General features: G+C 45.4%; 1 protein-coding gene across 8 annotated transcripts in view; it reads left to right on the top strand.

Annotated features, from left to right (window-relative positions):
• SBF1 (SET binding factor 1) overlaps positions 1-12,859 on the top strand; it is a 1,208,265-nt gene that overhangs the window by 828,151 nt on the left and 367,255 nt on the right. For 4 of the 8 annotated variants that reach the window (XM_085653741.1, XM_085653737.1, XM_085653739.1 and 1 more), the window contains 2 exons: positions 6,868-7,005; positions 9,052-9,129. In XM_085653741.1, coding sequence (XP_085509867.1) covers positions 6,868-7,005; positions 9,052-9,129 — 216 coding nt within the window. The remainder of the gene's footprint in view (positions 1-6,867; positions 7,006-9,051; positions 9,130-12,859) is intronic. The other 4 variants (XM_085653743.1, XM_085653740.1, XM_085653742.1 and 1 more) reach the window with 1 other exon arrangement.

The following is a 12,859-nucleotide window of genomic DNA, read 5'->3' as shown; positions in this document are numbered from 1 at the left end:
GTAAGTACTGACGTCGACCCCTCCCCCACACCCAGTCACAAGAAGGCTTCGGTCACACCTTCAAGCCTAGGTGCACACTGGGACTAAACTTCCCACGCCCCGCCTTCGGGCTCGGCAAAGATGTCAATACATAAGCCTTCAGGCCACTCGGGATCGAGTCAGCCTACCGTCGGTACCAAACACCCATCCCCGGCACCAAAGAAGAAACCACTGTCTTAATACACACCGACATCAGGTTCCACATTGGCGCCGTTGGCACCGAAATCCCCTGGTACGGACGTCTCGGCTCCGAAAAAATCATCGGAACCAGCCAGACAAACGGTTCCAACGACTGACGCTCAATCTTCTAAAAAAAAAACATCGGAACAAAGCAAGCAATCGGCTCCGAAGACCACTGGCGCTCAACCTTCGGATCCCAAAAAAACAATGGACCCAAAGAAACAGTCGGTTCCGAAGACCCCAACAGAACCCAGGAAAACTCCTGATTCCAAGCCTAAGGAGCAGAAAACCACTCCAAAACTTGTGCCACACAAACAGTCGGACCTGAAAAAATCGGCACCGAAACAACACACTCCTGAGGAGGGTATTTTTTGGCGTGATCCAACCCAAAAAACTCTTTAAATAGACCCAAAGACAGGTCAACTTGTACTTAGTCCTTCCAGGAAAAGGAAAATGGACAAACCTGTACCAGCTCCACGCCCAAAGAAGAGAGACATTGCCACTTCTCCTTTACGAATTCCTTCTCCACCACCCCACATCTCTCCTATCCCATCTCCAGTACCCTCACAATCTCCTCCGCCACAAGATGATGAGGACATCTCTGGGGAGAAAAAAGATAATGACCCTTTAGGGGAACCTAGTCACCCTAACACCCCAGAGGACCCATGGGAAGATTGACACACCCGATGTCCCTAATGCACCACAAGATGGTATCTACCCATCTAGACCATCCCCTCCAGAGGACACTATAGGGTTCACTCAGCTCATATACAGAGCTGCAGAATACCACGGTGTGAATTTGCACACAGACCCTGTAGAAGAGGATTTCCTCATGGACACTTTTGCACCATCTCAAAGGTCCACTTCCATTCTCCCAATGCTAAAAGGGGTAATCAAACACGCTCCTGAAGTGTTTAAAGATCCTGTAAGGGCCAGAGCCATTAACCCCAGGGTGGAAAAGAAGTACAAATCTGCCCCAACTGACCCGGTTGCCATTAAAGGGCAACTACCCTTGGATTCCTTAGTAGTCTCCAACGCCAGGAAAAAGGCTAGCTCCCATACCACAGGCGATGCTCCACCTCCTGATAAGGAGTCAAAATTGTTGAACGCATCTGGTAAAAGAACAGCGTCCCAAGCAGCCAACATATGGAGAATTGCCAACACATAGGCTTTGCTGGCTAGGTACGATAGCGCACACCATGACGAGCTAAAGACCCTACTACAACACCTTCCAGATCAATATAAAACAAGAGCCAATTATCTCATCCAGGAAGGCAAACTCATAACTAATACCTCCATTTGTTGCAGTCTGTATGCTGCAGACACAGCATTCCGAGCTATTAATACCAGTGTCCTTTTACGCAGACATGGGTGGCTACGCATTTCAGGCTTTAAACCCGAAGTCCAAACTACCATGTTAAACCAACCGTTTGACCAGGAACACTTATTGGGGCCTAGTGTAGATTCATCTTTGGAGAAGATGAAAAAAGATACAGACACTGCCAAATCAATGGAAGCTTTACAATCGCAAACTCCCCGAAGTTCCTTTTGTCGCTCCCTTATAGGGGTGCCTCTAGAGGCTTTAACACTGACAGCCCCTCCACTTCCTACAAGAGTCCCACCCAGACCTCATCTACCAGAGGCTATTACAGAGGAGGCTACAGATGCAATAACAACAAGGGTAGAGGCAAAACTACCAATACTCGCACTGCCTCCACCCCCAAACAATGACTTCCCTCCACTCCCCCCGGACCACTCTACTCCGGTCAGGGGAAGATTGCTACAGTTCCTACCTGTTTGGAACACCATTACCAAGGAGGGTAGACAAATCATCCAATCCGGTTATTGCCTACAACTCACTTCAACTCCCCCAAACATACCACCCAGACAGCGCCCAATGTCAACAGAGCACTTAACCCTCTTAAAACAGGAGGTGCTTTCTCTCCTACAAAAACATGCAATAGAACCAGTTCCTCTGCATCACCAAAACACAGGGGTTTACTCCCTGTACTTTCTCATTCCAAAGAAGGACGGAACCCTGAGACCCATCTTGGACCTCAGACCATTAAACCTCTACATACAATCAGAACACTTTCATATGATTACTCTTCAACAGGTCCTTCCTCTACTCAAACAAGGCGACTTCCTTGCCACCTTAGATCTCAAGAACGCCTGCTTCCACATTCTCATTCACCCTGCTCACAGGAAATATCTCTGGTTTGTAGTAGACTGTCAGCATTACCAGTTCAAGGTTCTCCCATTCGGAGTCACCACAGCACCCAGAGTCTTCACAAAATGTCTGGCAGTGGTAGCAGCCCACTTAAGAAGACAACAAATCCATGTCTTCCCATATTTAGACGACTGGCTCATAAAAGCCAAGTCGCATACCCAGTGTGTAAATCACACACACACCACAATCCAACTACTTCACTACGTAGAGTTTACCATAAACCTCACAAAGTCTCACCTCCAACCGTCCCACATCCAACAATATCTAGGTGCCACAATAGACACCTCAAAAGGCCTTGCATATCCCAGTCGAGCCAGGATAGCACGGATGCAAACCCTTATAACAAAATTCCAGCCGCAACACCTGCTTCCAGCTCGAGTGTTCATGCAACTAATATGGGTGATGGCCTCTTGTATATTCCTAGTACCTCATGCAAGATTACAGGAATGCTTGGCACGTCAGTGGAACCAAGCTCAAGGTCAGCTAACAGATCTGGTGTTGGTGGATGGCCATACACATCGCTCTCTGCAGTGGTGGAACACCCAAAACCTTTCCTAGCGACGACCGTTCCTAGAGCCGGTTCCACAGATTGTGCGAACAGCAGACGCATCGCTCACCGGCTGGGGAGCTCAGCTACTTCATCACACCATAGAGGGCACATGGACACCTTAGCAAAGACTACTCCACATCAACCATTTGGAATTACTAGCAATCTTTCTGGCATAAAATCATTCCAGAAACAGATATCAGGCAAAGCTGTCTTAGTCCGCACCAACAATATGACAGCAATGTACTATTTACAAAAACAGGGGGGGACGCACTCTCTGCAGCTCTCTCAACGAGCACAGAGCATATGGATGTAGGCTATTCCTCAAAACATATTCCTTTTAGCCCAACATCTTCCAGGAATTCAAAATCACATGGCAGATCTGTTAAGTCGTCAGACACAACAGATTCACGAGTGGGAACTTCATCCACAAGTTCTTCAATCGTTTTTCCAAATGTGGGGGCAGCCAGAGATAGATCTCTTTGCCACACATTACAACACAAAATGCCCAAGCTTCGCCGCCAGATATCCACACCCATTGTCCAAAGGCAATGCGATATGGATGAATTGGTCAGGTAGATTTGTGTACGCTTTTCTGCCTCGCCCACCCATTTCATTAGTTGTGCGCAAGCTGCAACAACAGTCACTTACACTGATCCTAGTTGCTCCAACATGGGCCAGACAACCATGGTACGCAACATTGCTGGAACTATCAGTAATCCCGCACCAAAAACTACACCTCTCCCCACAGCTCTAAACACAGAACCATGGAGAGATCAGACATCCAGATCCAGCACAGCTCAACCTGGCGATCTGGCTCCTAAAGTCCTAGAATTTGGTTACCTCAACCTTCCACCTGATTGTATGAACGTTATCCAAGAGGCTAGGCGCCTCACCACTAGAGCCTGCTATGCAGCCAAGTGGAAAAGATTTGTTATATACTGTAACAACAACACCATCAATCCTTTAGATTCCTCCACTCAACACATCATAAGTTACCTGCTGCATCTTCAAATATGTAATCTAGCATACACATCGATTAGATTACATCTTGCTGCCATAGCAGCTTACCTACAAAACAGACGACATCTGTCATTGTTCAGGGTACCTGCCATTAAAGCATTTATGGAAGGCCTCAAAATAATAATTCCTCCCAGGGTACCACCCTCGCCAGTGTGGAATCTAAACATCGTCCTCACAAGACTAATGGGTCCTCCATTCGAACCTCTGCATAAATACGAGCTACAATTTCTTACATGGAAAGTCGCTTTCCTTGTGGCCATTACATCTCTTAGAAGATTCAGTGAGCTCCAGGCACTAACTATTCAAGAACCATTTTTACAACTCCATCATAACAAATTGGTTCCCAGGACAAACCCCAAATTCCTTCCTAAAGTTATCTCTCCCTTCCATCTCAACCAATCTGTTGAGTTGCCAATGTTCTTCTCGCAACCACAAACGGTAGCAGAAAGAGCTCTTCAAACACTAGATGTAAAAAGAGCACTCCTTTACTGTATTGACAGAACAAAACCTTTTAGCAAAACAAAACCTTTTGTATCTGTCTCACCACCACATAAAGGCAATCCCATATCAAAGTCTGGGATTGCAAGGTGGATTGTCAAATGTATACAAATTTGCTATCACAAAGCAAGACGGACACTATCTATTCCCCCTAAAGCCCACTCTACCCACAAATTAGGGGCTTCAATGGCATTTTTAAGGAACATTCACAAAACAATATTGTGTAGATCTGCAGGCAAAAACAACAAGCTAATGTGGGCTAAGCTGTAATCAAAACACTATTTCAAACTACTGCAACAGATACTGGTGGTCGCCGCTGAGGAGGAGTACTGCTATGCAATCTATGCACAGTGTGTGATCTGCAGCTCATATGCCTCGAACGGAAAATGCTACTTACTAGTATGCTGTAGTTCTTGGTATGTATAGCTGCAGATTCACACACGCCCACCCCCCTCCCCGGCTACCTTTACCTGTTCCAGTATTATCTTAATTAGATACAACATACATGGGCTTCTATTTCTGTTTCTTACAAAACTCCATCACTTCCCTTCTTGGCGAAAAAACAATCTGAAGATGGAGTCGATGCCCATGCGCACTATTGTCCAAAGGAGGAGTCAACTATCTCGTGACTTCCGAAGACTTGTTCCAATACAACAACAAAGTGCAAACATCCGGGCCCAACACCAGATGGCGATCTATGCACAGTGTGTGAATCTGCAGCTCTACATGCCAAGAACAGATGCATACTTGTAAGTAGCATTTTCCTTATTGTTGTCTGAGTGTGTCTTATCCTGCTTACATAGTGTTCTGCTGTTAGCGCCTTGACGCCATTGGGCTAAGTTAGCGCTTTATAAATTTTATATTCATTCATTCTTCTAATTCAGTCCTGTGAGTTTACACTTTTGTACTGTACTTAAGAGATAGCAGTATGTTTGATGAACACACAACTGAACTGTAGATGCTGAGTAATGACCAAGTCTTGGCTTTGTTCTTTTGTGTATGCTGACTAACGAGGAAGTCTTGGGTTCATATTATTTTTCCTGGCTTCTTTTTCTAAGGATGCATTTTGCACATTGCTTCAATGTATGAAATTTTCTCCAGATTTTAACGAAGAAAATCCTGCCTTGTAAGTGAAAACCCTGAAAATGGGCTGTGATTACTGAAGTACAGGCAAATCATACTACTTTTCTGTGTACCTAATTCAGGTTTTTTTAAATTCCAAGATGAAGCTTTTCCTGATTGTTTGCTTTTCATGGACTAAATGCTTGGAATGATCTATTGCTGGAAGTGAGGTGCCTTGAATTTTTTTGTAATGTTTAGGAAACATTAAAAAAAACTTCTTTTTTTAAGCAGTTGTCATTCATCTTTCTCCTGTGATTTAATTTGGTGCTCTTTAGTTTATGGACACTGTGTGGTAACCATGCGCTCTCTAAATAAAGCAAATAAATAAAATAAACCAAGTCAGTCTCTTTGAGCACCTGACTCTCCAGGGATAGCGAAGTCAAGGCTTACTATAGAATGAGGTAGTAAACTGGGAATTCAGATAAAGCAAGTAAAACACAAACTCAATGTACATTGAGAGCTGTGAGCTCTAAGAAGCAATAGGTAGAGTGGTGCAGTTAAAATAGATATATATATAAAAATACACAGAAGGTGCTAGGACCTTCTGGGATGAGCTATGACCCCCAACACCCTCAAATTATTTACATGTTAGGAGTCAGATTGTCCATCATTCTAAGGCCCATAGTCTCTTCACAGTGGCCTTGGCTGGTCCTGTGGCTTAATTTAATTTGTTTACTACGAAAAATCGAACAAGGTGCCGGGCAAAAAAGCAAACTAATTTGTTAAATGGATTGTGTCTACATTCACCTTAGTTGTTTGATAGCCCTGGGTGCTAGTGTGACAACTCAGTGGATTTGTTTCCTAGAACTCCCTTAGATCAAACCTGTATATCCTCAGTTGACAGCGAATGCAACACACTTGATTACAGAAGGTTAAAATATTCCATGGACAGAACCAAATGTATTTGTTTTACTGATCCATTGTTTTGTAGTCTTTGAACTCGCAGTGCAAAGCAATGGAATCTGTGAAACTGGCGTGCTTCTAAAGATGGTTTTACCTGCAGCCCTAGTTTTTCAGCTATTCAGCACAAGGTTGAACCAGGAGGTGATTTTCTCTTTTAAAGATTATTCTAGATACAGCTTTAGGTGGCAGAAATAAACAAAGCCAGTGACTCAATGAAAGATGAAAAGTTGTGTTACAGTTAAGTAGCATTTTAGATTAATGCCTGACTGTTTTCTGAGGGCCAAGAAGTCTTCACTCCTTACACACTCCTCTTTTTCTTTCCTAGGGCCCTCTCAGACAGACTCCACCAGCCTTGAGCAGGAGAAGTATTTGCAGGCCATCATCAACTCAATGCCCCGATACGCTGAGATGAGTGGGCGCAATACTCTGAGTGGCTTTACTTCTGTGCACATGAACAGCTCAGGTAATTGAGGTTGCACCACTGCAACAGCTCTGTCTGCTGTCACTTTCTCCTTCTCATGCCATTTTCCTCCTGTACTTCATTTCTAGCTATCATCTTGCCTGAAATGTTTTTTTACTGTTGTCTTGTGGCATCTAGTATGATCATTTTCTCCTCTTTATATTGATGGTAGGAATCGATGACATTTGTCCCAGACCCAGTCATGTCTGCAATAAAGAGAGCGCTGACCTTTACCCAGAGATTTGTCCTTGCAGTTGTCCGTGTTTTTTTGGTGCTGGTGTCTGCCATGCAGGAAACCTTTGAATTAATTATCAAAGCACTTCATGGACCATAAATTCAGCATTTGCCCCTCTGTTAGTGGAAATGGTTACAGCAGACAAAAAATGTTGGTACTGCCTTCTAGTCATAGATATGGCAAAATGCCAGGGCCCCCTTCTCATTGGATTTCATAGCTGATGATGAACAATGAACCCTGGCACTGCTGCTCTGTTCCCTATTATATCCGTTCCTGTCATATAGCTGAACCAAGTAAGATGGCATGCAGCCATGGAAATACCTGGAAATATTGTTGGCAGTAGGGCTTAACACTCTCCCATTGATTTTCTTAGCTTTAAAGGCAGTAATTGGCATTTGAAATTATTGATTGAACCAGCAAAAGCATGACTCTTTTCCCTGAATAGGCCCTTAACCCACGTACAGTAATTTTTATTGGGATGTGTCTGCATTCTACCTTAGTTTTTTGGTATCGCCACATGTGGCAATAGTCCACATGGTCTGTACCATGTACAGGAAGTCTGTTGATTTCTGATTTGCTTTGTTTTGTTAAATAATGCTTAGGGGATCCCCATTCTATTCAAGAGTGTGTTGAATTATAACATCAGGCTTTTCAGAAGAGTTACTTTGAATCTACCTTCATTCCATGAACACTCCACTTTCCCTTGTGGTGGGTATTACTGTTGGACAGTTTATGTTCTTAACCACAAAAACTTATAACTAGGAGAAGTTAAAATTTTTGGCGTTATGTTATGTACATCATATGTTAACAAATTACTCCTTTTCCTTTCATCTTCTTTAAAATGATCTCTTTTTTTGACAGAAGTTGCATCAGGATTTGTGCTTAGTGCCACCAATTGTCTGTGCCTCCTCCTTTTCTGGTGCATTCCTAACTGTCCGGTATCCTGCATATGATAGGGCACATGATTTGTTGTAGAAACATTTCGATTTTTCATGCCAGGTTTTATGTGGGGAACTAACCTGAAATAGAGCACTAGCTCTCATTTTCAAAAGGAGAGCATTTTGTCATACCATTCAGCACTGTTGTAGTAAAGAATCTATTACTATGCTTTTCAGATTCCTCTCGCAGTGTTCCTACAAAATCAAAACCATAAATCCTAATAGTGTTAGAAAATCAATAGCCAAGCCAAACTCCTAAAAAAATATTTATTAGTGAGCCCCTGTGTAACCATTCATTTGTTTTTCTGAGATTGGTACTGAGGAACTCAAAGATATCTCACAATTCAGAGATATCTCACCCCATTATAAGTGTATTGAGCTGATGAAATTCTGCCAACAGCCTTGCAATATTTCCTTCGCTGATAGTTAAGTAGTCCACACCTTCACAGATGGAGCCTCATTTAATTAAAACCTTGAATTAAAGCATCTAAACGTTTTCTAGAATTGGCTGATGCCGCATTCATACCTTAAATGTCTATTGAAGGAGACGAGAATGGGAAGAAATGTGAGCTTTCACCAATACCCAGTTTCATGAAATTATATTTTTTTACCTGTTGCTGCATTTGTAGCAATACTTTCTAGACTAGATTAGGAAGAGAGCTGTCACTTCCTACCAATCAAGGGTTTCTTTCAATGTTTTCTCTTACTGTGCTTTCTCCTTTTTTGACTTTCTCCCCTTTTCTTCTCTCGTTTCTCCTCATCTGAAACTATCAGGATGAGATGGCCACTTTAAATTGTAATAGTATTGCTGGTGGGGACACCCCTCCAATATGTAAAAGAAAGATAGCAAAAGCTGGTATTTTTGTGGTGCTACAGATTCTTCAGACAAGCGGCAGCCCAAGCTGGGATCTCTCATGAAGCAGGTGATGGGAGGGAAGGAGGAAAGCCGAGGAGGTGAGGATACATTTCACACAGGTGTAGAGTTACTAATAGCACTGCCACCATGAGGTTTAGACTGGGACACAGGAAGAGTGTCTAAAAGCAATTGTGTGAGAGAGAGATCTTAAATCCATTATGTGGTGCTTGTGAATGTTGCTGGATGGTGTGTATCAAGCACTGAAAGCAGTATGATGAGTTAAAGGCTCCTCGAGAAGGAACAATGAGCGTTTATGCCTTGGGGTAGGTATATGGAAATATTGTGCTTGCCAGTTTGTGTATTCTCACTTGTTTTTCAAGTGTCAGCTACCTAAAGTCCTTTACTTATTCAACAGTTTTGTATTTTACACTAAAAGATCCACTTTTTGACATTTTTTCTTTTCTTGCATTGAGCTTTCAATATGGTGACTATTGATATTTTTAAATAGCCTCTCCGTCTTGAGCTTTCAATATAGAGACTTTTGAGATTTTTGCATAGCCTCTCTGTCTTTGGTAGAAAATTACATTGACTTGGTTCATAAGGGTCTGTGGAATTCAGGTAATTTGCTTTTTCATAATTCTACAAAATTCTGGGAAAATTATGCAAAATTCAATTAAATGCAAATCCATAATTTTGCGCTATATTGTAGAATGTGTCCTCACATATTGATTGTTCTATGGCTGAATTGCTCTAATATGCTTGCAAATTTAGAATGGTAGAGGTATGAAGGAATTTATGAAGCACATAGCTACTCTGAGTGTCCCGGCGCTGCACACTCAACATAAGGATAGGTGCAAGGAACACTAATGTGCTGTTGAAAACAGATTTTATTTGTCAAAATAGCACGTATAATGCAGCCCTCGGAGTCCCAGAGACAACTGCTCAGTGCACATTCTCAATAGTCCGGAACAATATATAACTGACCCAGGCTGCTATCAGTCCACACAAGAGCTCAACAGCCACAGTACCATTATCAATAGGGGAATCGTGAGCCACACATAGGGGAATGCAAGGAACGGGAGAGGTCGACTGGCCACGCTGGGTCACGATCCCGGTCCCCCCTCGGCGGCACCAGTTCCAAACCTCGATAATCCGCCCAGCGCCTCCAGATCTTATAGTGCTTCCTAGGGCACCCTCTAGCCTCAAAGATGGGGAGCTCGAGGCCCATTCTAAAGTCTAGGCCATTTTTCCAGGTCGAGACCGATGGGGCAACCACCGCCTTCCAGGCACTAGCTATATCCCTCTTTGCTAATGTGAAGCCTAGGAGCAGGAGATGTCGCTTATAGATGTTGCCACGATCCCTTCCATCACATGCAGGAGCACTAGTTTCGGTGAGTGCGGAAGCTCCCACCCCAGAACCTCAGAGAGACAAGCTAGCCCCCCCCCCCTACAGAAGCGAGCCAGCGCTGTGCAATGCCATATGGTATGTATCAGGGTCCCATGCCCGCATCGGAGACACTCCGGGGAAGCCACCAAGCCCGCCCTCCAGAGCCTAACCCTGGTAAAGTAAACCCGGTGAAGGTATTTAAATTGGATAAGTCGCAGGCGCACTGCAATTGCTGCCCCACGTGGGGAAGCCAAAGCTTCTGACCAGTCCTCCTTCTCTAACTGGCCCACATCACCCTTCCAGGCCTCCCACAGTCGCTGCAAAGAGGGGGAACAATGCGTAACCAGAGATTGATGGATTTTGGAGATCTTGTGATCTAGGAGGTCCCCCATAAAGATCTTTGCTTCCACCGGACTAAACTCCGGCAGTGAGTCTGGGCCCTCCAGGCTGGGAGCAATGGCATGCCTAAACTGTAAATATTTTTTCAAAACAGAGTCTTTCGCATCTGAAAAGCTGTCTCGATGTCTTGGAATAATTTCAATACCGTGCCACGCATAGCGTCTCTCAGAGTAGATATCCCGATGTTATCCCAATCGCTGAACCCGGTGAGACCCAACAATTGGGGAAAACGGCCATTGTGCCACAGCGGGGTCTCTTTAGTCAATCTGTTCCACGAGCCCATCTTTCGCACCGCCTGCCTCCAAATCTGAAACACAATCTGCGTGGCAGGCCGATGAGGACACCTCAACGGGGCTGAATAAAGAATAGTGTGCAGGGAGTGGTCCCCCATGCTGCGCCGCTCCATGGCATATGCTGGGTCAGCCCTATCTCCATACCATCACTCGTTAAGGACAAGTAGATGCGCTGCAACATAATAGGACCAAATATCGGAGGTTGCCAGCCCCCCACAATACGTAGAGAGGAAGCACGTCCGGACAGCCACCCTAACCTCGCCACCCTCCCCAAGAAATTGTCCCAGAACCGGGTTCACCTGCCGAAACCACCGCGGGGGAATTGGATAGGAATGGTTTTATAATTGATACAATAGTCGCGGGAGCGACACCATCTTGAAAATGGCTGACCGGCCGTAGATGGACAGGGGCATGTGGGACCAGATCTTAATGTCCTCGCGCACCCACTCCCATACAGGTGCAACATTATGCTCCCAGGCAGTGGCGGGAGAATCGGACAGGTACACCCCCAGATATTCCATGCCCCCCTGCACCACCTGTACAGACGATGCTCAGGAACCGAGCTCGCCCGACCTCCCAGCACCCACAGAGTGGACTTCCGGAAGTTCATGTATAAACCCGAAGTTTCCCCGAAAACCTGCATGATACGCAACAGCCATGGCCCATTCATTCCAGGTTGGTAAGAAAGAACAAAACATTGTCGGCGTAGAGGGCAATGCGGTCGGACAGGCCATGCGCCCATTCAAACCTGGACACCTGAGTGTCCATCCGAACCCAGGCTGCCAGAGGTTCCATTGCTAAGGCAAAAAGGTATGGGTATAATGGACACCCCTGCTTGGTGCCCCGCCCAATGGAGAATGCAGAAGAAACGAAGCCTGCCACTCGCACTGATGCCGTCAAATTGGTATAGAGCAAGGTGAGGTAGGACAGAAAACGCAGTCCGAAATTCAGCTATCGAAGGAGCGCAAATAAATAGACCCAATTCAGGGAATCAAACGCCCTGTCCATATCCGCCAAGAGAAGCGCCGCCCATTCCCCCAGACCCTGAATAATCGAGACTGCCACATGGGCCCGCCGAATATTGTGGCGGGTTGCACGCTGGGGCATGAACCCAGCCTGGTCCGGGTGAACCTGCGAAGCTATATGAGGGCGGAGACGGTTTGCCAAAGCCTTGGACAATATCTTGGCCTCCACGTTCAGAAGGGAGATAGGGTGGTACGAGGCATGACGTTCCGGCGGTCTGCCGGGCTTATGAAAAACCACTATCTCCACGTGTCGCCAATCACTGGGCAGACACCCCAGGTCCCTGGCCTCCTCCACCACCCTACGATAGTGTGACCCCAGCTGCTAAAAATATTTTTTAAAGAATTCGCATGGAAGGCCATTAGGGCCTGGGACCTTGCCAGAATTAAGATCTCCCAGGGCTGTCACCAGCTCCTCATCAGTAAGCGGGCCTTCTAGTTCCTCCCTAACCACATCCGAGAGTGCCCTCAGAGGGAGATCATCCAAAAAACGATCAATGACCTCCACCGGAAGGCACTCCGCAGAGGCATACAGCTGAGCATAATATTCTGCAAAACTACTCGCGATAGCCGACGCGCCTGACAAAGGGAGCCCATCCAACCCCACCACCCCCGGGAGGACCTGGGGGCGAAGCGAACCCTGACACAATCGGTGCAGCATTTTACTGGATTTGTCACCCCACTGGTAAATCCTACTACGTGTAGCAAGCCAGGCCTGACGAGCCTC

The sequence above is a fragment of the Triturus cristatus genome, chromosome 4_1 (assembly GCF_964204655.1).
Source record: "Triturus cristatus chromosome 4_1, aTriCri1.1, whole genome shotgun sequence".
NCBI classification, from domain to species: Eukaryota; Metazoa; Chordata; class Amphibia; order Caudata; family Salamandridae; genus Triturus; species Triturus cristatus.
This window is presented reverse-complemented; position numbering and strand designations above follow the sequence as displayed.